The sequence below is a fragment of the Syngnathoides biaculeatus genome, chromosome 16, assembly GCF_019802595.1.
Source record: "Syngnathoides biaculeatus isolate LvHL_M chromosome 16, ASM1980259v1, whole genome shotgun sequence".
Classification (NCBI taxonomy): Eukaryota; Metazoa; Chordata; class Actinopteri; order Syngnathiformes; family Syngnathidae; genus Syngnathoides; species Syngnathoides biaculeatus.
In genome coordinates, this window is record NC_084655.1 from 11,034,745 (window position 1) to 11,059,746 (window position 25,002).

The window sequence follows — 25,002 nt, forward strand, 5'->3', positions numbered from 1 at the left end:
TGATCTTTTTTTTTTTTTTTTTTTTTTCAGAAAAATCTTTAGAAAATTGACACAAAGGCTCTGTTGAACAAAGCTACCTCTTATTGTTCGAAAATTTTACATTCATTTAAGGTTTCTGACAGTTGCAGAAAGGATTACATGAGTAAAGTAAATCTGCAGTCTTTATTTCCATTTAATTCTGAGTGCATTTTATTTATTCCCTTTCAACCAGCAATCATTCATAATTTCTTCATATTGCATCACAGAACACAACAGAACGGATGGCGGTGCAGAAATTAAACACAAAAATGGAGTGGGATATGATCTATCAGCCTGTGCCTGCCGTTCCCTGTTTTATGATGACTTGTGTACGTTAAGGATGAATTACTTAAACTAAATGAGCAACCATTTTTGTTACTTTGGTGCTTTGGATTTCTTCATCGTCCGGATATTTCCCATTTGCACTGCATGTTCATGTTTCACTGTAGTTTAAAAGTACTCTCAAAATGTATGTTTGATTAAATAAATGGAATCGTTTATGTGACTTTAAGTGGCTCTCGTATTTTGATTTATCAGTCCAGTAGCCGTTCGTGTAAATTAGGGTATGCACGCGGCGTGAAGTTGTTTAGTAGCTGCGCCTCGCCGTGGATTCGCTGCAGACCACAAGCCCCGCCCCCAGCGCAGACGTATTGTTGTTTGCCGAAATAAAGATGGCGGCCGGGCCCGCGTAATTTGGAGACCCAACTGAGGTAACTCATTTCGTAAAACGTACTTTCTTTGACCTGCTAGTTTCTGAGATGGACGTGAGACACAGATTAAAAGTGGAGATGTGAGAGCAGCTGAATGCACGTTTGCATAATTGAAATGCTTTGTAAGTGGACACTGCGGCCTCGCCGTTTCGAAAGCAGCGGGCTGTCGTGAGATAATTACGCCGGAAAGACGAGCCCACAGGCGGCATGAAGCGTAGCAGTGGTGGAAATTCCGAGAAACGGGAAGCCGGGTGGTCAATAAATGGGAGAAGGGGTGTGTTTGTGTAACATTACGAAAAGTAGGCGGGAAATTTTCAAGTTGTCACTATTGTACTCGCATAGGTGACCGGCGAGGACATGGTATCCTTAAATCAACCCTAACGAGAGTCTTTTAGCAAGTAAGTTCGTGTTTGGTGGACTCCTCTGTTTGGCAATTATCTTCACGAGGTGATAATGCAACTGAATCTGGTGTCTGTAATTTCATATCCGTGCAATGTTGCAGGTGAGCCAAAGAAATTGATAAAATCTTATAAAAACATACATGCATTGTTCGTACTGTTTATTGAAACATGAACCTCTAACTCGGTTTTCAATATTTACACAGGTCCACGTCCTGCCTTCAGGCTGCCTGCCACATCTTAGATGAATTATATATTGAGTAGCAATGGCTTTTGAAGAGCTCAAGAACAAAGGCGAAATGGGTAATGGTATTTTTAAATGACTATGAAACATATTACTGACCAATTTCACAACCATTATTGAGCCAAATTTACATGACAACAAATCTTATTTTAAAACAACCGTGAATTCTGGAATAATTATCACTTCTCAAATTAATTGACATGTTTACACATTGTGAAATGCTGGCCTGTGTAGTTGAACACGGCTGCTATTTTCACAGGAGTTCCGTAAATGGAACGTGGATACACAATTGTACTTTTTGCCATCTGACGGAAGAGCAATCTAATTTTCACTTATGCCATGTATTTGTAATTCATGAACATAATTTTTAGATAAATTAGGGGAAATTTTATAATGCCCAGCTGCACCCATGATTCTCTCTCATGGCACACAAGTGTACCATGGCACTTAATTAATTACGGTTGAGTCATCGTCCAAACCTGTGATGCTTTTTCAAAACTGGTCTTTTGTCAAAAGTTTTGTAAATAGGAAAATGTTTAAAAATGATTCTGTTTTTAGATGTTGGGATGGATGGTGAGAGGGGTCTTGTTGCTGGTCGTAGTCAGCGGGAGAAGAGGAGGTCATACAAAGATCTTCTACGAGAGGAAGAGGAGATCGCAGCTCAGGTCCGCAAGACTTCCAAGAAACGCCCAAAGGTGAATATTTGTAACCAGATCTTTGCAAAATATTACAGAGGGCATAATATCTTTTTTGAATGGTTCGGTACAGATTTTAACTTTTGTGTTGTTTACATGTCATTACACATTAGGATTCAGAGTTATTCATGCTCGGAAGTGACTCACACAAAAAGAAGAAGAAATATAGTGATGACTACTATTACAGAGGTTAGTTGAAGGTGATAGCGCATCTAACGACACAATGAGACGCTGCGTCTGTAAAAGTAGGGGCTGCTATTTGAGATGATAAAATGCGACATATTCATACTGTTCCTCTTGGTGACTTTCTTATTAGAACATGAAGGCTCAGGCCACCCAATTCATAAGAAGAAGCACAAATCTGTAGACCGCTCTCCAACTCTCTCTTCACCTTCATCGTCCCACCCAGCAGATACAGCAATGGGTCTTCTGCAAGCTATCACCTCTCCCCTGGCCACAGGATCTGACCCCAGTCCCAATTTACACAAAAAACCCTCTTATCCCTCGTTGTCCTCACACTCCTCAAAAGACCGCAAGCGGGAGGGCATCAGCAGCGGAAGCAAAGGGAGCCACTCTCTTTCTCATTCCCGCCCCATGTCTTCATCATCATCGTCATCTTCCTCCAAGAAGCACTCCTCATCTTCCTCAAAGTCATCACTATTCCACGGTGGCTCCCTCAAAGAGGAGCCTTTAACATTACGGGAGGCTGATGGGCTCAAAATGAAACTGATTATGTCTCCGGAGAAAGAGGAAACGGAGTGTAACCCAGTTACACACCACTCATCCAAAGTGAGTGGCAAGAAAGAGAAGGATAGAGAGCGGTTACAGATGTCAAAGCCACCCAAGAAGAAGCTACAACACAGTCGAGATCCTCTGCCTGTAGTGGGGAAAGAGGTGGAAGTAGAAGGTAAGAGCACCTTAATTAGATGGCATCCATTTTTACTTGGGTGGGCATCATTAAAACATAGCTGTAGGATCACATACCAAATTGTGCCATTCCAGATCAAAATAAGTAACGTAATTCAACGTGTTCAAAACATGCAGTGTAAATCCTGTCCAAGTGGTTCAAATTTTTTTTTTTCTGAAGTGTTATAATTTGGACATGCGTCGTAGCAATGTAAAGAGAAAAATAATGCAGATATCCTCAGTTTCTATGGGATAGTTCAAAGGGATACAGGTAAGTAAATATAATTCATTGTAATGACTTATTGTCAAATAGAAGTCCAAGAAGTGAATTATTTTGTGACAAACCAGATTGATGCTATGATTTGATGAGGCCGTGTCTGTCTGTAGCTAAGATGTCACTCACTTTCCCACCACACACAATGTTACACGGACTCATCATTATACTCAGTCACTCACATTTGACGGAACGCGATCACGCTCGCGCGCCTCCGTGCTGGCAAATCTGCACAGTCGAGCACGAAAAATCACGCGCGTAAAATTTACTACGAGTAAAAAGATAGGGATTGAAAGACGTTGCTTATTTTGTGTAGTCTTGACATTTATTTACGTGTTTATTTCATAAACATTGTTAACTAAACAAGCCTGCTCCAAAACAACTAGTATTCACCCGGAAATAGGAAATGCAAGTTAACCCTACTGAGCATGTACGGAAGTTAGGTTATGTTCAAAGCTGCTTTACGTACTGCGAGCGCATTTACGTCGAAAGTCATCAACATAATGAGCCATGTCAAAGGAAACTCGGTTACACTAGGGGTGCTCCTTGTGTCGATCGCGAGGCAGTGTGAGGGTGTGCGCCCCCCCCCCCCAAAAAAAAGACGCAAAAGACATCTCGTCGGTTGATTCAAGTGTGGCCAATACGTCAGGCGCATTCTAGCAACCCGGTCTCCTATTTACGGCAGTCCCGCGATGCGTGCCCCCACTCCCACAACAATACATCACGATTCCTGACAGGAATGTTTGTTAAAATGTATCGCTAGCTTGTTGCCACTAACGCCGATTATGTTGAACTAAACTTTAAGCATCTTCAAAACGTTCCGGTTATAGACCTTTCATGTTTATTCCTTGACAGGCCAGTACATTTTATTTTTCTTCAGATAAAGTTTGTCAGATAAAGAATTTTTTATTGATGAAAATTTTTAAATATCGTTCTATATCATGTTCTACTGATATCAGTTGAAATTAGAAATGATCATTTCTGAGTTTGAAATTTTACTTTTCCATTTTAGTTTTGTATTTGTTTATTGTATTTTCAATTTACAGTTATGTTATATTAATCCAGTAAGTTATTTTAAGGTCTTGAGATTCCATCCTTAATCACACCCGCAACTTTATCTGCGGGCATGACTGTTGGACCACACCCGTAACTATATCTGCGAGTATGACTGACCACACCTGTACATTTTTCAAACTTCAGTGAGTTTTATACTTATCATTAAGACACGCTCTTCTAAAAAATAATGTACGATACTGGTTTTTCAGATATTCAAAATCGAGTGACTTGAATCAAACTCTGAAACTGACTATGGGACGGATTAACGGTCATATTCCATTGTATACTCCATTTTAGGTTCTCGGTGTGAATGTTGGATTTGATTTTCACCAACCCCAAGTTATTTATTTATTTGTTTATTTTAAAGGACCATTATCCAGTGTATTCCAAGTTGTCTGGAGTTTGGCACTACCCTCTCTTGAGTCATCAAACATTTACTTAATTTGGTTGGATTATGGTGGTTTACTTCTCTGTAGGCAACACAAATTTCAAAGTATTACTGTACGTCTTTCAAACTCCCCTGCTGGCCAGGAAAACTGTCCCAGCACTAAAGGCATACAGAGCCACCATTCTGCAAGACCGTGGAGCAGAACAGGAAAGGTTAAAAAAAAAAAAAAGTAAAAACATTCTTTAACCTGTAGTCTGTATGGTTATCACATTTTTCTTATGGAACAGTTTTACTATGGTTTGTTTCAATGTTCTTCAGTGAAAAAATGCTTTGAAAACAGAAACATATTAGCCAACGGGTTGTTTTTGACTTTGGTAGTTCCACAGTACACATGTTTGGATTCACAATGATGCGGTCTTTTAGTTCCAAATTAATATAGGTCATACTTTAACCGAACATCCGATGTGCTTTCTGCCAAGGTCATTATGGAGGGGGCATGGGCGAAGGCAGCTCGTCGTCAGGAGCAGAGCTGGAAGCGGGCGAGCTAGTTATAGATGACTCGTATACGCACCAGGCAAAAAAGAAGAAGAAGAGCAAGAAAAGCAAGAAGAAAAAGGACAAAGAGAAAGACAGAGACAAGGATAAGAGTGGGAAGGACAAGAAGCACAGCAAAGGGTTTGGAGGTGTTATAAAATTGCTTTTATATATATATACACACGTTTGATTATATATATATACTTTGTTTGTGTGTGTCTTTTTCCGTTTACGATGCATGTCCTAACACAGAGAATTTTAATCCTTATTGTCAGATTCTACAAAGAGCCACACCAACTCCCATCCCACCGTATCTCATAGCGCTGTTGGGCCGATGTACGCGATGGGCACACCCATCCCACCGCACCACCATCAAGGCAGTGATGGGACAATGGAGAAGAAAAAGAAGAAAGAAGAGAAAGATCGGGACAAGCATGACAAGGATAAAGATAAGGTCAGCCTCCCATTGCATGATGACGTTTGAGTTGGCTCGCAACATTTGGCACGCTTTCACAATCTAATGACATTACTGAATTTTATGGAAAAATAAAACACTTTAAAGCATAATGCTCGACTGATATAATTTCAAATAAGGTCAACTCCTCTTTATTGTGGAAAATATGTTCCAGACCCTCCCACAATAGGTGAAAATCTGTGATATGGAGATGTCATACAACATTTAAAATGGTTTTACCCCTCCCAAACCCTTCAAGTATATTTAAACTTAATACATTACACACTTTATAAAGTATCCCTTCGCGCCTGTTCTCTTACATATTTAAAGCTGCTTATTACTGCTTCTTGGCATGTTGCAGCACATCGTAGTATTACACTAAAGGCAAGCGACTCTAAATTAGGACTTGCCTGAATGCTATTCTAACAGTAAAAATATGCGAAATAGTGGCGGTGCAAGCAATGAGATCGTTGGTGTTTGTCCTGCAGTGTATTCCTGTGCAGCAAGGCTTTTGATGCACACCACGTGTTGGTATTTTCTTCACTTAGCATGAGAAAAACCTCTGGGAGGCAAAATTAGTGGTGTTTACACAGTCACATTTTGGGTGCATTTTCTGTCCACCTTGCGGTTTTAATGATTTATTTTTTTTTTCATTTACTGTAACCACTAATTGCTATTGAAATGACACATTATACTGAATAAAGGTATTGCAATCAAATAAGCTTGTGCAGCAAATGCCGATCCAAATTTTGTTCTGCATACGCATTACGTACATTACTGCCTTGACCGTCACATGCTTGGTTCTTGTCTTCATTCAGCCCAAGAAGAAGAGTGCATCTGCATATCAGGTCTTTTGCAAGGAGTATAGAGTTAACATAACTGCTGAGCAGCCAGGACTAGGTATATCAATTTGTTCAAAACAGTATCACTTTCTTGTAATAACACTCATATGTATAAGGCAAGAATGTGTGTATTTCTACCCTGCAGTTTTCGGTGAACTAAGCAAAAAGTTGGGAGAGGTATGGAAGAGGATGCCGGAAAAAGACAAACTGGCGAGTAGTCCTTTTTTTAAAAAAAATATTTTCTTATATACTTTACTGGCCGTCATTATTGGCACATATTCTTTTTTAAAATATAATGTACACAATCAGATGTGCCAAATGTATATGATTAAAAAGGCTTTCTATGCCGCTAGACCTCTTTAGGGTTGCTAGAATCTATCCCAGGTGACTTTGGGACCACAGGCCACAAATGATAAAAACATCACACTCAATAACTGAAACACAATTTGCACTCAGTCAACCACAAATGGAGCATTATTTATGGAATGTGGGAGGAGGCTGAAATGGCTGGAGAAAAGCCTCGCAAGCATGGGGAGAACATACAAATGTAGGAAATCCTGAACCCAGATTCGAAATGTGAAAGTCAGAACTTTATACTAGATACAGTAATCACTAGGCCGGGGGTCTGCACCATTAAGTCCTTAATGCGTAATTTGGCCGTTCTTTCACTGAAAACAAGAACTCTGGGCACTAAAAAAAGTGCCTTTGACATTTAAGGTAAATGAGCATTTTATGCTGACCAGTTGATCAGTTTTAATTTCATCATTCCCCGATCCGATCAATGACGTCATTGATCAGCTGCGCAACAGTTTTATGCTGCGTCGCCATTGTCCCCAGTATACTAGAATACAAATGCGATTTTATTTTTAGCCTTCTCGTGTGTCTTATGATGTAGAACTGTAAATATCTGACGTCACAACACAAAATGGACGGATCAGACTGCAAGACAAAGTTGCTCTTTTACGAGTGCACGATGTCAGACTCCACCAATAAAATCTTGTTTTCTGATACCACCACATTGTTTTTTTACAATCATTAGACTATTTCATGTCAATAGGCGATTGGACACAGTTTTACGGTTTACATTCTTATTAGTGTTGCGCTCAAGACAAGACTGTTGGAGACCAAGACTTGCCTGAGGCCAGAAAACGCAGAGACCAAAACATAACCAAGACTATTGAGATTCCAGACCAAGTCAAGACTGAGACCAGGACAACCCCAGCTCATGACAAACTAAAGGCAGAAAAATCAAGATTGTTGATGAAAACCTCTTCGGGTTAGCATGCAAGCATTTTCTTTTCACCGCGTGAATGTGGATGATGTTTTCCGGTTATGCAACGTTCCGCCAGGTCACAATTTATTGTTCCCACACACAAATACTATCACGGTCACGCCGAAGCTCCAATCAGACACAGGTCGTGCCCGGACATCACATTTCACCCCGCCAGGCCCGGCTTCTTCAAGGCACTTACAGATGCGTACCACACACAAGACCCTTCAAAACGTACAGCAAAACGTAATGCAACCATCTGATGTACAGTTTCTGTACATCAGATGGTTGCATTTTTTTGGTATTCAGATACATTAACAGCATTTTATTACAGTTTAAATCTTTTGAAAGCGTGTGGGACATTGAATATTTTAAAAATATTATTCTCTCTTTCAGCTTTTCACCCTTCGTGGGTGGGTCTGGAATATAACTGGAATTCACTGTATCTTACTAAATTTTCCAATTATTAGTCATCATCAAGGGTTAGTTTAGCACCATGTCACATGTACAATATTTGTGGTGCTTTACTCACTTTCCGCTAGTCTGTAGGAGCGAACCTTGTGAAGAAAAAGAGATTTATGTTTTGGTTGGTTGTGGATCTTTCCTGTATGAAAATGTTTTGGTTAGTTTTGAGGTGATTGATGATTTGTTGCGTTTAAATGTAGGGACTTTTGATTTTACATGTTTGTGTTCAAAATATAATTGCTTGCAACACTTTATGTGCATCTGTTATGGTTTGCTTTCCATTTGTTTTACCAATATCGGAATAGTACCAATAAATGGTCATAACGTCGCAACACCGTTCCCCCCCATAGGCTTCATTTTGTTGTATTTACTAAAAGTTGTGCATTGCAAAACAATTGGTCTCATCCACCTTGGGAATGTTTGCTTGGCTTTTCTTTGGTTTCTCCAGGTGGTCTTTGTCAAAGATCATGGGTGGCAATCGCATTGAGCAGAACTGCAAACTGCAAAAGATGCAGTTTTATTTTCCGTCTCAGTCTGTGTCATATCTGTTTCTCGTGTTACTGCTGCAGTTCTGGAGGCAGAAAGCTCAGTATCTGCAGCACAAACAGAACAAGGCTGAGGCGACCACAGTCAAACACAAGAGCTCCAATGAAAGCAAAAGCAAAGGTACTGTACATGCACTTGACTCCTGATGAAAGTGGTTGCCGTTCTCATGACCATATCTTGTTTCCTAGCCAAAGTAGGTATGGTTTCACCCAACAGAGCACCGGCCATTGTGTCTCTTTCCCCTGCACGAGTCCCCGATGTCGATCCTATCGATGCAGCCTCTCACCTGCAGCTGCTCGGTGAATCCCTGTCCCTGATTGGCCACCGCCTCCAGGAAACAGAGGTGGGTTCCCACGCCAGTAGGCATATGCACATTGCTAGGTCAGGGTACTCGGTTGAAGGGAAAAGAAGTAAGTGTTCATTAAAATGTCCTCCACTCAAGGTCCCCATACTATATAGCATGCATTATAAGCAATTTGTTACCGAGTGTCTGTTGGAATAAAATGTAAAAGATACTGTTCTTGATTTTCACAGTGAACTAATTCAACAAACGTTTGCACCTAAGCAAATTAAAGCTAAATACAAAAAGTGAAAGTTTTTTAATTGCTGCATTTCGCATGACTAATGAGTAAACAATCCACATAACATATTTCACCTTGTTTGCTGCACTGTTTTCTTGTTTCAAAGCACAACATTATCCAACAATTGACCTTTGGCCTCCATGTCTGTGTGCGGTTTCATTTGATCTTTTTCTCAACTGGTATTTTTCTCACTGTAGAAAACTACTCATAATGCTGACGATATTTGACACAGGCTTTCAGTGACTAACATCCATCTATTCATTTTATTAGCCGCTTATCCTCACAAGGGTCACGGGAGTGCTGGAGCCTATCCCAGCTATCTTTAGGCAAGAGGCGGAGTACACCCTGGACTGGTTGCCAGCCAATCATAGGGCACATAGAAACAAACAACCAGTTGAGTAACAACTCAGTCAGCCCTAAACCTGGATGGCGTAGGTTGCTGGAGGGCTGGACAATTGTGGAAAAAAACAATATTCACTGATTTCAAACTTTGTTGATTCAACTACCAAAACTCAATTGCATGTATAACCAGAAATTAAATGAGCAACAACTAATATACAATGAAATCATAGCAACAAAAAATTCTGAAAACCCAAGCACCTGCTATGCATGCCTTGGCCTCTAAGAGGCAGTGTCGTGCACACTGGGAGATTTACTTTGAGATAAAAAGAGTGCAAGACGAAAGTGGCAAACCTTATTAATAAAACTTGGGGTTTTTTTACAGATTAGGTAGAATATATGCCTGAGGTGTGCTTTTCCCCAATGTGCACGGCACGGTAGCCATCTGGTTAGCACATCTGACATCAAGTTCTGAAGATCCCGGGTTCAAACCCGACCTCGCCCGTTTAGAGTTCTCCATGTTCTTGCTTGGGTTTTCTCCAGGTACTCCAGTTTCCTCCCACGTTCCAAAAATATGCACATTGTGATAATTGAAGACTCTAAAATGCCTGTAGGTTTTTTTTAATGTGAGTGCAAATGGTTGTTGGCATGTACAATATGTGCCCTGCAATTGGCTGGCGACCAGTTCAGGGTGTGGTCTATGTCTCGCCCACAGTCAACCGAGATAGGTCAGGTTAAACGGTATGGAAATTGAATGGATTGATGAATCAAAATTCCATTTAAAAAGGAAGATGTGATGATTGCTGTATTAGCTTTCTACGTTACTTTTAAATTTGTTTGTGAATATTTATTTGTAGGTAAATCCTTCCCTAATATCCATTTTTTGCTAGCCGATCAATAGTTTCCCATTCAGTGCTAGAATTACGCATGCACTGTTTCTAAAATGAAGTACTGTGTGTGTGTGTTTCTTTCGGCTTCTCCCTTTCGGGGTCGCCACAGCGTGTCATCTCAGATGAACGTATGTCTTGTTTTTAAATATACAGTTTGTGTACCGGCAATTCATTTTTGTTTAGTTTTACAGTAAACTTCAACTGGGGTATTAATAAACATCTTAAAGGATGCTCAGGGACAGCAAACTAACACATGATATGCTGACTGCATGTAACACAGGTGTGTTTAGAGTGTTTCCAAAAAGTAGGAACTTTCATACAGACACTCACCCAATGTTCGGCATATTAATTGTTTTTCTTTTGGTTCAAATTTTTTTTTATGATCATGAGAAGTCAAAATCCCGTTGTGGGGCTTATGGTAAAACTAGAAGGGACATGTTTCTATATTTCTTGTGTGCTGTTGTATGTTATGTATTATTTTCTGTATTTTTGCTTTGAAAACTAAATGCTGCCTCTTAAGGGCCTATCCCAAATGAATTTAATGAAATTTTGATGATTGGGCCAACTCTACCGAGATTGCTGCTACATTGTCATGTTTGTGGATGTGAAAACGATTGAATCTACTGTATTTGCAAAGAGGATATTTCACTACTATCCCAAAACATTATTTATTTTATTGTTTGAAAGAATGTATTGTTTTGTTTGTACTTTTTCAGGGCATGGTGGCGGTGTCTGGGAGCCTCTCTGTACTGCTAGATTCCATCTTGTGCGCCCTGGGACCTTTGACTTGTCTCACCGCTCAAATACCGCAGTTAAATGGATGTCCCCGAAACGTGCTGGTATAGTATTACAATAATATAAAGTTGATATTTTATCACACGCCAACAGAAAATTACATCATGCTGGCCTTGTTCTTGTTTTTCAGTTGGGTTTTTTTTTTTTAAATATTTTTACTTTATTCATGTATTTTTTTGTCCTTTGCGTGTTATGCAGTCAGTTTTCTAACGAGGCTCTCACTTTGCCTGTCAGTCAAACACGTTGGACAACATTGCCTACATCATGCCTGGGCTGTGATGGGAGGGACGGCCCCAAGCAAGCTTTTGATGGATTTTGCTGTGAAACATCAAGGCCCTGAACAGAAGCATTTTGGACTTGCCTTAGTCGCCATTGACACACGGCAACTAAAAAATCTTTTTAGTCTCCTAGTCCCAACATCTTTTTAAAATGGTATCTTTTTAACAACATTATTATGTTGGTGTTCATTTTTAGACTTAAAAAACATTTTCTTGTTAATAGTCTTACCAGTTTCATTGTTGCTGTACAGTGGAGATTTGTATGAAAATAACCTTTTTTATGCTTTTAAATGTGTGTACGGTAATGGTTTTGTACATGTCTGTATTTTTATTTACGGTTTGTTAAGAAACATCCGCAACTTTTTAAGCATCATAATCACTGCCAGCCTTCCCAGTTAACGTGGATATTTGACTTGTAAAGCCGTCACCGGCAGTGAATATTTTAACAGTGTAATATATCTCATTTTATCATTTCCTCCTTTTAACAATGTCAAATCTTTTTCACTCCCAGCTGTTTCATTCATTGGATTATTTGCCACCCTTAGAACCATAATTGTCTTAACTGTTGGCTTTCAAGATATTTATTTATAATTGCTAATTTAAGAGGTAATTAGCCAATAAACCATGCTGCTTTCTTTTTTTTAAACTGTCATTTTTTTTTCTTGCTGTCTACTGCAAACATTTTGAAAAGTTAGAACTCAATGTGTTCAGTAGACCCGACATATATATCATTTTTTGTAAACTGCCCATTCTATCAAGACTTATTCCATTAGCTTTGCTAATGTTAAGAAATAACTAACAAATGATCATGTTAACTTGAAAATACACCATTTGAGAGATGTTTTGATGGTCATAATCTGGTGCTTTTCAGGCCGGCACAAGGCAATGCATTCATGACAAATAATTCTTGGATCCGACACCAAACAATTCTCTTTGACGGAGGCCATGGAAGTGGAAATTTTTCCTTTTCTGAATTTGTTGCTTCAACCTTGTTCTAATTCTCTGGGTCACATTCTTCCATGTCATGTTTTTATATCACATACAAAAAAAGTTTATCGCCTGTATCGACAAAGTAGTAGAAAGTTCAGATATATATATTATTTGGGAAGCAAAATTATGAATTCAGAAAAATAAGTACTCGTGCAAAGAGTGAATAAATATGTAAATCATCTGAAAATTCTTAGTCCACAATGTCGGTATTTGTGTTTATTTTCCACGGCCGAGTGGCTGTCGTCAGTCGCTGGAATGGTCGGAGCGGCGCCCCCATGCTGAAATGTGGAAGAAGACCGCGGGCTGGCGAGTCATCCTGCAAGAATCAGGAAGCGTCGTCAACAACTGGTTCCTCGCTAAATGGACGCAGACGGGCAACGGCTCGCCATGTCCACTTCTCGTGCACAAGCAGGTCAGTCTCAGACAGCTGCCGACATGTCACATATGAATTTGAACCGCTGCATCGCCGACGTTTGCCGTGAGAAAAGTTTGTGCGGTGACGCCTATTCAACTATCGAAATGAAAGGACGCGGTTATCGTTTTGGCACGTCTATAATAGCCGCTGATATCACCAATGTTGTCGGTGTTTTTTTTTTTTTTTTAAATTCCTTCGATTGCATGTAGTTAGATCAGACTTATTTTTGCGAGCAACGCCCACCGCTTTGCTTCTCTCTCCTGCGCAGAGTTGAGGCTGCTGGTGCTGGGCCGCGCCGGGGCAGGAGGGCGGTCGGCGGTCTGCAGCATCTTGGGCCTCCCAGACAGCCTCCCGGCGCAGGAAAGCGACGAAAGCAGGGAGTGTCGCAAACTCAGAGGAGAAGCTGCAGGCAGACGGGTAGGAAAGACCGAGACACGACACACCCAAAGTGAAAGGGCTTCTTTTGGATACTCCAGTTTGTCCTTGAATGTCGCTTCCAATCTTTCGATTATACACCGATTTCAAGTGTATTTAATTCACTTGTCTGTTTTTCATCTACTACTACTACTACTCTATTTGTGTACTCCTCAAAATTCTAAAACCTCCTGTGTTGAGAGGTAGCACTTGTGCTAAAGGGTGACGACACAATGTGCATTAGGTGTGTCCAATGTGTTTGCGATGGCCATGTCAAATGAAATATTGAAAGAAAAAAAAAGGGGGGGGGGTGGACACGCTCCTACAAGTGGAATGCAGCTGTGTTTACAATCTATGGATCACATTCATAATCATATTCTGCAATGATGCAGTTTTCTCCTAACAGTCCCTGATTGAGGCTGACTTGCAAATTTGTACATTTCCATTTTATTCCTGTGCAAATTGACAACCTGTGGATGCAGCACAGTTATACACCACATCATACTACAAGTGGAACAATGAATGCATTTTGTCACGTGACCACCTCCCTGACTGCACCAACCACAATCGTCTCAAACAAAACGGACATCACCAGCTATGGCCTCGGTCCTGTCTCCCTCTCCTTAATGTGTGTGTAGGTGCTGGTTGTCTCCAGTCCAGACTGGTTCGGTTCAGACTGCGATGCAGACACAAGAAGAAGATACATCTCGTCCTCGATTACTTTAACCAGCCCGGGGCCACACGCGTTTTTGTTGTGCGTCCCTGTGAACCAGCCAGCGGATGTCGAGACCAAAACGCTTGATGTCCTGGCGATGCTGTTGGGCCCCTCGGCCATCACCAAAAACACCATCATCGTCTTCACCAACATGGACGAGCTAGAGGAGGACGAGAGGCTGGAGGATTACCTGGCTACGTGGCGCAAGGATCTCGGCGCGCTGGTGAAAAGATGCGGCGGTCGATATCACGCCTTGACGACCTGCAGCGGGGAACAGGAGGAGAGCAAAGCTGTTGAGGAGATGCTGGAGAAAGTTGAACAGGCGGTGGAAGAGAGCGAGGCTCCGCACTTCAGCTGTCCTTTGTACCAGGAGGTTAGTGAACGTGTGCGGAAGAGGCAAGATGAAATAGTGAGACGGAGGAGGCACGAAGCACATGGGGAGGCCTCATCTCTTGTGGACCCAGATGTGACCGATCAAGACATGGAGGAGGTCCTTGAAGAGGCAGAAAGAACCATAGGAGACTTAGATTTGGACCTAGATGAAGTTTTTCCCTCTTCTGTGATCCCAGTTTCTTCTGCTGCCTCCCCTCTGGGTGTCCTCTGGGCGAAGTTGGTGGGATGGTTGAAGTGGGTGCCCACCATGGTGAGAAGGGAGGCCTTGTTCGGGGCTCTGGTCGGGCTCTTTGTCGGGGGGCCCGTCGGAGGCGTGCTGGGTGCCACTGTGGGATCGGTGGCTACAGAGGTGACCAGGAGAAAAGCACAAAAGACAAAATAATATACTGTATTGAATTGGATTTATGCAGTATATAATGCTAAAAGAATGCAGTATGCCTTACATTGCACCGAAAGTCCTTTCACTGTTTCAGCGTGAAGTACACAAATGTATTACCATGGTAACGCCACCCTTGCAGAATGCACACCAGCTTCTAACGACACGCAGTATGATGGTATTGCTGTTTTATCCGTGATAAAACTGTTAATAAAAGCAGTTACAGCTGGATTACTTGCTTGCCTGGTTTTAACTTTCAAGTGAAGTTGTCCAAGTCATATTTCTTTGCTGTCACTTCATAAAATCTTACTGAATGCCTTATTATTGGATGTGCCGTTGTTCATCAAGTCCCAAATCAAAATGATAAACTTCTATCTCTCTCTCGCTCTCATGTCATCTCTGAACGTTTGAAAGTAATATTTCAAATGCACACTGCGAGAAAACCTCCACGTGGTGGCGACACAAACCTTGAAAATGGAGCCAAAATGCTCACCGGCCACAATCTTAGGTAGACACTCACACTCAAATATGGAATTCAAAGGAAAATAGAGTACAGTATATTCGTATATATATTTATGCAACAACGTGGCCAGTATTCATTTTTGCAGTTATACAGCTAGTTGTAATTTAAAAAAAAAAAATTCACTCGTAACCTAACAAATTAATCAAAACATGGATGCAGCGTAGTTTTGCGGCGCAAGTATCGCGCTATCAACTCGGGTTGTCGTCATTTGGGTCACAGATAAGTTGGCGGGGCACCATTCACACTCAGGTTCACATCTCTTGACGAGGATAAACTTGAAGCACAGCCAGAGTGGCCCATAGCAAAAGCAAACGAAGCACCTGCTTAACCCCTCACAACCGCTTTGGGGGAGCCAAGAGCAAGTCAAATCTTTGGATAAGGGTAGTTTATTGTGATTTTTAAAAAACACTTGAAAATATATCCCATTATGTTTAGAGCTACTTATTAGATTTGTTTTTGTTATTTAACAATTTCTGGTGCATCTGTTTTATTTGTTCTCTCTTTGTATTGGTCTTACTGTTGGATTTTTTTTAAGGCATAGGTGAGGTTAAATATTGCTTTATCATTTGGAATGTTATGTAAATTAACCCCAGCCTGATCTTGTCTTGTAAAATTTCTACCTTTATTTCATTATACAATACTCTTTATAATGCCCCAAGAAATTACATTTTATATCCATCCATCCATTTTGTTAGCCGCTTATCCTCACGAGCGTCGTGGGGAGTGCTGGAGCCTATCCCAGCTATCAACGGGCAGGAGGCGGGGTACACACAGAACTGGTTGCCAGCCAATCGCAGGGCACACAGAGACAAACAGTCGCACTCACAATCACACCTTGGGACAATTTAGAGTGTCCAAATAATGTTGCACATTTTTTGGGATGTGGAAGGAAACCGGAGTGCCTGGAGAAAACCCACGCAGGCACGGGGAGAACATGCAAACTCCACACAGGCGGGGCCGGGTTTTGAACCTGGGTCCTCAGAACTGTGAGGTCAATGCTTTCCCAAAAACATGCAGCATTAATTGCACACTCTAAATTGCCCCTAGGTGTGATTGTGTGTGCGGCCGTTTGTCTCTGTGTGCCTTGTGATTGGTTGGCAACCAGGTCAGGGTGTACCCCGCCTCCTTGCCCCTTGACAACTGGGATAGGCTACAGCAACCCGCGTGGCCCCTATGAGGATAAGTGGGGAAGAAAATGGATGGATATCTTATTTTGACACAGCAGTACCTCCACATACACATGAACATTGTGCATTTTTTTTTTTAACCGGCCCCTGTCGTAAAGATACCAAATACCAGCGTTAAACAAGTTCCAATCCTAGATCTCGGTATCAGGATGATCCCGGCGTTATTTCATTTTTAAGGATGACCCAAGATGGCCACAAATAGAAGACCCTAAACTCAACCCTTTTGTTGATAGGCCCCATGGAACAAGAATAACATATTTTAATAAATCTCTGTTTGGAAAGTGATTTCTTATGCAACGACATGTTTTTGTCTATGACAATCAATCGCAGTTTTTGTCAAGATGGGCTTTGAGAATAATTCCATCAGCCCAACAATGTCGGGTCAAAGGCTACACGTGTTGATATTCGGAGTTGCATGTTAACTGGTAGTAGGAGGAGAGTCTAAAGATGGCTGTGGTGTTTGGATTGATGCTACATCACTTCCACCGTGGGGACTACTGATGCAATGGCAAGCATCACTGCCAGACATTCCCCCTGACACAATAGCAGGTTACGACTTCTACAATGATGTAATTGATACTCTGCTAAAACCATCAGCCGTGGCCCATCCTTACTTACATCTCTCATTCTCCTTGGGTTGGAAGCTCTTCCCCGGGAACAGCGAGGCGTTTCCGAATGCGGGTGGTCCGGCCTTGTGGGAGGGAGCGAGGGAGAGTGCGGGAGAATTAGCCCCGCTCTCATGTTTCCCAAAGAGAGCGGGATGAAGGAGGGGGGGGGGGGAAGAAAAACTGATATGAGGAAGAGAGAGTGAGTTAGAAGGAGCGAGAGAGTCAAAGCTTTGGGACTTTACATCTGTCTTCCAGATGTGTGGCCGCCGCAGTTGTCTGAAAATCTGTGGGGGGAGTTAAAAAGTAAAGGAAAATTGGTGCTAAACAGTTTTTTATTGTCAGGGATTACACATGCAGGAGAGAGTACAGTATCCGCCGCCTCTTTCTCTTTAGGAAATAGCACACTAGAGCCCTTGAAGCAAATGCATATAAGAGAACGTACACCTGTCCAAATATGCGTGGTCAGTCAGCGGACACACAGCAGGCAAAAGAGAAGGGGGGGGGCGCAAAAAATGGAAGAAGTTATTATTGCGATCAGATGTCTAATCAAGTTTTGCGCATGCAAAAAAGGTCAGGGAGCAGCTGTGGTGGGAAGTCATGAAGTACAATTACAAATGTTTCCTTTCATATTTATTTTGGGGGACGACTCTCTCCTCCAACTCCCAACATTTGAAAAGAGCTATCGTTTTACTTTCTACTACTTACATGGTTTTCATCCAAATAGGCTCCTTAGTGTTACTTACGTATTAATTGAGATGTTGGGGACCGACAAGGCGTAAAAAGTTGAGGACGGTGACGACATGGAGGAACCTGACCCTGGGAACATTACTGATGATGATGATGAAGATGATGATGCAACAGTTTGGTAGAAGCAAACTATTCCCCATCCATGATCTCATTTAAGCAAATTATTAGATATTGCTCGCTCCAAGAACGATTGGTGCCGAAACACGTTGTGTCTTTTGCCATCCTAAAAATTACCAGTTTGGGGAGTTTAAAAAAAAATCTCTTGTCTAATCTTAAAAAAAGACACACACACAGGTTGGATGTTTTTTTTCCACATATCATTTGTTTTGACACTGTGTCCACTGTTTATCAAAGTGCTAAACAAGGTTGTGTGACAAGTTTTTTTCCACCCTTGTTGTACCCAGTGAATTATTTTTACTTTTGGGACATCATGATTTTCACACATTATATCCTTCAGTACATCAAAATATTTAAGTGTTTTAACCTGAAGCCATAATTTGGTATCAAGAGAGGATAACTCAACGGTCAAAGTTAGCATGGAGTTATTTCCTTTTCCTTCCTGACCCAACATGGCTGCCTCAAGTTATCATATAACCACAAAAGAAAAAAAAAAAAATTTATTTCCTTGATTGTGGCCTGTTAGGTGACTTTTATCTCAATAAGGCAAAAAATTGCCACCCTGTCCATTTAATGGGTTAAATTCAATGTCTGCACGTTCATGGAAGTAAATCAATACTTGTTTGACCAGTATGTATGTTCCCAGAAGGGTTGATTTTTACCTTAAGTTGAGTACAGAGGGTGATTACTTGAGCCACCTGTGGGGAGCAGACATTGGTGGTCAGTGCGATGCTGGGAGATGAGACTTCATATGGGGGGGACAGAGAGGGGGTAAAAAAATAAGGACATGCAGTTGATTTGTGTCTGTGTGTCTGAGCAAAACCAAAATCTGAACAAACATGAGAGGGAATCACCAGTGAGCCATCATTAACGCACTGGCTGGAAGTTTTGCTCCTCTCTTCTGGTGCGTAAATGTTGTTCTTAGGTCCTTGCGGTCCCTCGTCGGATCTGGAGGCAGTCCGTCATGTGAGGGACTGCGGACGCCGCGATATTTTTCTGTTATCATCTCACCCGATGGGCTCGCAAAGACAGCAAACCAAAGGAAAATAAACAAGATGACACACTTTTTCCTTCCCGGCAGTAAGCAGTTCTCCCTACTGCTGATTTACACCGAAATAACATGCTATGATTAAACGCTACAGACTAGCTTGCTTAAAGCCCACAATACTCTAGTCCAAAGAAAACATTCCAAGTAGTCTACTCATACAGTAAATACATTTGTTTAACAATCCCATAACTTCATTTTAGCCCTGAAATGATAAAGTGGAATAAGAATAACGAGGCTGCAATAATGCGGGATACACGTGTAACTTCTCAGTCTTAGAAGGTGCACGTTTATCCTTAACCTTAGAATCTAAGAAGACTTTCAAAAGGTTGCCTTAATATGCACAAAGGTGTTGATGTAACAATATATTTATTAGTATGATATGGTAGTAGTTTGTAGTAGTGATAGTAGTAGTGTCTTATACTGTAAATACCTCTTAGCATAATGCATTGTAGTCCTACAACACAGCAACAATTCTAAATGGAATGTTACATTATCGTCTGGCAGTGTTGAAAAAAAGTCCATCATAAATCAGCATCATGTCACAAATCATGTGATTTAATTTATAAAGGATTTGTAAATTGGTTGTAACAATGTCATTAGAAACATATGAATAATCAAACATCTAATAAAGAATGTCTAAAGTGTGTGGGTTCACAATTTGGAAATGGGATCATAATGTAAGTATAACAAATATAACTGATATTTAAATGCAATTTATTTGTATCAAATGGATAATGCAGTATCAAAGTAAATACCAATTTGTGATGTTGCATGCAATTTTTTTTCAATTTCTTTTGATACATTAGAAATGTGTTTGAAATTCTTCTTGTTGCCCCGTTGGTGGATGAAGTGCACATATCTAATACCAAATAAATAAATTAATTATTTTAATTATTCATAGTCATTCTAAATGAACTGCCCAAAAATACTCCATTAATTAGCATGTCAAAGTTGTTAGGCATGATAAAGATATTTATGAAGTGAATACACAAGTTAGTGAAAATTGCAGTTAATTCGTCGGCTAGTGTATTTTGCAAAGACCTCAAGCCGCCTTGCTCAAAAGCGTGATGCTAATCTTAGCGATTGAAGATTGTAACATTTTTATCCAATCTCAGAGATGGAAGTGTGTCCGACAGCCGTTTTTTGTCCTCGTCTCCCTGGGTGTGCTCACTGGGAGCCCTCTCATCTTTTTCCCATTAGTGCTCTTTTTATGTTCCTTCCCAGTGAGTGAGTGTGTGTGTGTGTGTGTGCGTGTGTTTGCTGGCATTTGTGTGCACACATCCATCGAAACTTGATTTTTATTGAAAGTCGTAAAAAACTCCCAATAAAGTATTCTTCATCCAATGTACAAGATTACTTTACTTTATAGAAAGACACACTGTTTTTCAGGTTTGCTCGAGGAACATTACTTACTAACTTATAGTATTTATTGGTTAAACAAGAAGATGCCTTACCATGTGATGTTTATCTATTAATACAATTGTAAGGTTTGCTTTTCCTTTTTTTTGTTAAATAAACGCTTTGCTGTAAAATCTCCTGGGATGCTTTGAAAGGCACTAGAAAATCATAATGGTGTACTTAAAATTGGTATATGGAATGAAATATATGTTATATACCATTGATGGAAATTAATTCTATGAGACTGGCAAGTATTTATTTATATGACAAAAACCCTCGCACTATTATATATTTTTTTGCAGGCATGATGTTAATCCTTGCAGTGCAATATGTGAACACTATTTATGTATAATTTGGGGTAAATTGTAAACATGTCAATCAACTAATAGAGGAGAAAAAAATGATTTGCCCTTGAAGTCTTCAAAGTATTGCGTGTGTGTGTTACCGACTGCATTGTACATCATGCAGCGTTGGGATTGAATGACTCGTGACACCATCAGCGATTCTCTACTGGCTAATCAGTGGATTGCATTTTGTCCAGTTCTGACCCATAAATTCAACTGCGCTTCTCACCTGGAACCTAATAAAAGTGTGCAAAATGTAGAGGTGGCAAAAATATTAACGCTGTTCTTACTCTAAGCAGAAGTACAGATACTGCTGTAAAGCATCTCAGGTACAAGACGTACTGATGCAACACCAATAATGGGTAAAAGTGAAACAGTATCACATCAAAACAACAACAACAAAAAAAAAAGGTGCATTTGTTAATGACGACAGTGTGAAAAAATACCTGCGGATTTTGTTTCCAGATTTGCGAGAAAATTGTTGAAGAGCAGAAGCTGAGAGCACTTTCGCCGCGGCTAATTCTCGCTGCTGACAACACAAACTAAACTTTTAAATAAGGCCAAGGAAGGCGAATATCTTGCTTCATCGTCGTCGTTTACGCTACCGTTGTTTACATTCCTCAATGTCACTGTCGTCCCCGTTTTGTTCCGCCTTATGAACCCCTAACATCTCAACCAATCTAATCATCGGAGGACAGATCGCTGAAACATCAACTTAAGTGCAGTCACACATTTCTGAACCAAAGTCTGTAGCTTGTCGGCTTTACAAATCTCGAAATGGGCTTTGAGTTGGAGTCTGATGTTGTTGGTGTGTGGTGAGAGAAGTCAACTTTGTATACTTGTGGCGCTGTTGTGTCAAATAGCCTCTGAGCTCAGAGCAACTGATGAATCATGTGGTCCATATAAAATGACATGTGGCTGTTGGCCGTAAGTGGGTGCAGGGGGGCCGTGGGGGGGTCCTTTTGAAGCTGTGAGACCCCTCTTCTCTGTAAAGTATACCAGTGTGTGGTTAGGTCGCAGGCTTGTCACGAGCTGAGCTCAGCACACACAGACACACTACCCTTCAGTAGTATTACAGGGCTTTTTTGGGGGGGGTGGGGGGGGTGATGTGATTGTATTATTCCTCTTGTAACACTCATTTAATTCAAGACAGATTTGACCCTCGCCTATGTTTCTCCTCTCCCGTAATACTGGATCAAGTCTTTACCCTGCACTCGCCACATGAATGCGCGAGTGCGTCCACCCTCGTCGTACACATCAAGTGTCACTCAGCCCCACGCGCTTGCATGCCGCTTATGCGGCGTATTGTCATGTCATATAAAAGTTGAGGGTGCTTAATGGAGAGCTAGAAGAAAAAAAACAGAACCGGAGACTAACATGTAGGAAGATTTGAGACATGTCTTGTGTAGATAGGATGGAAACCTGGAATTGTTTTCGCAGAGCCACAAACCCACGTGTCCTTTGCAGAAGTGACCCGTGCCACCACACAAAAGAATCTTTGAATAGGAGCCTATTTGGGGACACTTCACAGTTTCCTATTACTACGCTATACTGCCAAAGATGAAGCACCTCAAAACAACACTGGGAAGCGTCCAACTTTCATGGCAGCAACACGAGCGCCTGCTCTCCGCCAAACGCATAATCACTCCTGGTTAAGGGCCCATTATTGTCATATCTCCTCAAACCCAAAACACTCACTCCACTCACACTCGACCTTGAGCGTACAAGGTTTTGCCGGAAAGGCTTTTCCAATGACTGCATGCGACCAGACGAGCCGATTGCAGGGGAAGAGACGCTTGCGGTGGGCTTGACTTTCGGGTCCAGCTAAGGAAACGCGAGGCCCTTGGGTGCCGCTGAGATCCTCCGCGGTCCCAGGGGGATGCATACCCTTCAATCTCCGTGTGAAATGAAAGAAAGGTCTCGGCGAACAGGGATGGGCCTCTGATTTGTTTTGTGGTCCCTTTGAAAGTCTTCTTCCTTGCAGGAGGGAGGAGAGAGATTGAAACACCAAGTTAACATGACAGGAAAAATAAGATGAAGATGTGCAAATACACCAAAGGAGAGCTGTTGAATCAATGTGGAAACGATCAAAGGTTTTTTTTTTTTTTTTTTGGTGTTGTTGTATCATTTTTTCTGTCAAATAAATTGAATTAGCACTGCGCTCAAAGTCGTCAATGGCGAGAACAAAAATCGCAGATGTTTCTGGGCACTGCTCCGGATGATCAGAAGTGATCAAAGCGCTTGTCCGATCCCTCCCGTGACATGTTCGTACACAAATGTGTTTCAGTTTGTGCATGGTTCGTGCCCAGGCGTGAGGACCTGGAGGTAGGGGGGGGGGGGGGAGGGGGGGGGAGTGTGTGACAGACAAATCGTGAGAGAAGCAGGCGCTTTCATGTGCGCTTGGAGCTCGATCTTCTGGAATAGATATGAGCTGGGGGGGAAAAAAGAGGGGAAGATAATGGGACAAATGTCTTATCCAACCACTCCAGTAGAAGAGCATATGGGACTTGCGTGTTTGGCTCTGCAATTCGGAAATGGCTTGCACACACACTGCTCCGTGAATGCAAAATGAGTGCGATGCCAATCTTTAAGAGCGGCGAAGTGGAAAGAAGCATTTTCAACATCCTCAAGCAGCTTCAGACGACTGCCGCGCCAATAAAAGGAAACAAAACAGTTCCTACCACATCTGAATCACGTCCTTCTCTCTTTTTTTTAGGATTTGTGTCTCCAATCTGCTGTGCACATGTGTGATTCCGCTCTTGGATGGAGAAGTCCAGGTGGCACCGGTACTGTAAATAAGGAAAAGTCAAATAGAACCACAAATCGGGTTTATTGCAGTGCGGTGTAGCTAGACACACCTCTCTGTAATACATAGACAACAACAATAAAGGAAGAAGAAAATAGTCTACAATGGATAATGAGCAGACTTGTACAATTTATACACTGACCAAAATTTGGACAATAATTAAAAACAAAAGTCACAAGTCACATAAAAACTCCCATGCAGCCTCAATAAACTGCTCAGCATGCATTGGGGATTCAGTCTGGACTTTTTCTTGGAAAATCATTCCTCTCCTCACTTCCACGTTGGCCCCGTTTATGAATTGACAAAGTGTGAGTGAAAACATCAAAGATCTGTTGACTCTTTTTGTTCATTGTACATCATGTAAGAAAGCATTGTGGGCTGTTTTCAGTGTTATTGATTGAGGGAGAAGCATACTGGACTTTGTCGTTTTGCAGCCTCACATGTTTCCAACAGCACTGTTTTTGCAGGCGGGCAATGTCGGTCCAATGTCGGTTCCGGCTCCCCCAACATGAATCCTAGTGCGTCGTGTAGGGGTTGTGGAAAGGGATGACGGTCGGTGCTAAAAAAGTAAACTGAAGTGACAAAGACGACAAAATGGGACTGCATGACTGAAGCATTCTTTGTGTTATTCACAAAGCAGAATCAGGTTGTTAGCAAACTACAGTTGCTTGTTCAATTTCAAACTTAGCTTGTCGCAAACATGATTGATGTTGTGCACGGTGTGATCGTGACGGCTATAATCTCAGTGTCCTCAAAGGGCTCAGTCTTGCTCCTCTCTCCTCTACGTATGGCTTCAAACAACACGTGCAACCATGTGGCAGTTTCTCATATGGTGATTTTCTGTGTGTGTGTTAAGTTGTTTCATTTGCAAAACCAGCGAGACGACAAGCCGGGGTGCAGACCTCCTCACAATCCCTAATCAAGTGTCCATCTGCTACGGACACAAGTGGCGGCTGAAATGGGCCCAAGGCCCTTAAAACTTGTGACTTTGCAGTGCAAGCCCATCAGGCCGATAAGAAACCCAATGAGCAGCGTCACTCATTTTTGTGCTCTTTATTCCAGGATGACTTCATTTGGAAGTATCGGGCCAGCGCTTTTGAATCCACCAGCACTCACTGAAATATCACAGCCTCACAAGCACCCGGGATTTGAAAAAAAAAAAAAAAAAATGATTGCACGTATTCGCACAGCTCAACTAATAATTAACGGATGCTATGACTCAACATGTTATTTTTCTG

The 25,002-nt window shown here is 41.5% G+C and overlaps 2 protein-coding genes across 7 annotated transcripts; both read left to right on the forward strand.

Moving 5' to 3' along the window:
• The first annotated feature begins 602 nt into the window (after window positions 1–602).
• hmgxb4a (HMG box domain containing 4a) lies at window positions 603–12,329 on the forward strand. Of its 6 annotated transcripts, none has more exons than XM_061846620.1 (14): window positions 603–728; window positions 1,071–1,230; window positions 1,333–1,429; window positions 1,929–2,065; window positions 2,179–2,254; window positions 2,382–2,972; window positions 5,169–5,372; window positions 5,499–5,677; window positions 6,496–6,577; window positions 6,665–6,729; window positions 8,824–8,920; window positions 8,989–9,143; window positions 11,327–11,449; window positions 11,640–12,329. In XM_061846620.1, exons 3-14 carry the CDS (start codon window positions 1,393–1,395, stop codon window positions 11,682–11,684), a joined length of 1,791 nt encoding a protein of 596 aa, XP_061702604.1. In that variant the 5' UTR covers window positions 603–728; window positions 1,071–1,230; window positions 1,333–1,392; the 3' UTR covers window positions 11,685–12,329. The 6 variants fall into 6 exon arrangements, with proteins under 6 accessions (XP_061702604.1, XP_061702601.1, XP_061702606.1 ...); XM_061846617.1 differs by having other exon boundaries at window positions 1,071–1,126; XM_061846618.1 differs by having other exon boundaries at window positions 722–850; window positions 1,071–1,126.
• A 616-nt stretch (window positions 12,330–12,945) lies between these two features.
• On the forward strand, window positions 12,946–15,217 carry si:dkeyp-69e1.8 (uncharacterized protein LOC100001340 homolog). Its single transcript, XM_061846623.1, has 3 exons — window positions 12,946–13,085; window positions 13,357–13,505; window positions 14,141–15,217. Exons 1-3 carry the CDS (start codon window positions 13,034–13,036, stop codon window positions 14,990–14,992), a joined length of 1,053 nt encoding a protein of 350 aa, XP_061702607.1. The 5' UTR covers window positions 12,946–13,033; the 3' UTR covers window positions 14,993–15,217.
• Window positions 15,218–25,002: the final 9,785 nt, after the last annotated feature.

Coding starts and splice junctions, on each gene's coding strand:
- hmgxb4a (XM_061846620.1), top strand. CDS start 1,393: ATGGCTTTTGAAGAGCTCAAGAACAAAGGCGAAATGG. Junction 2,255..2,381: donor TGATGACTACTATTACAGAG/GTTAGTTGAAGG, acceptor CTTTCTTATTAG/AACATGAAGGCTCAGGCCAC. Junction 6,730..8,823: donor TGCCGGAAAAAGACAAACTG/GCGAGTAGTCCT, acceptor TTACTGCTGCAG/TTCTGGAGGCAGAAAGCTCA.
- si:dkeyp-69e1.8 (XM_061846623.1), top strand. CDS start 13,034: ATGGACGCAGACGGGCAACGGCTCGCCATGTCCACTTCTCGTGCACAA. Junction 13,086..13,356: donor CACTTCTCGTGCACAAGCAG/GTCAGTCTCAGA, acceptor TCTCCTGCGCAG/AGTTGAGGCTGCTGGTGCTG. Junction 13,506..14,140: donor GAGAAGCTGCAGGCAGACGG/GTAGGAAAGACC, acceptor ATGTGTGTGTAG/GTGCTGGTTGTCTCCAGTCC.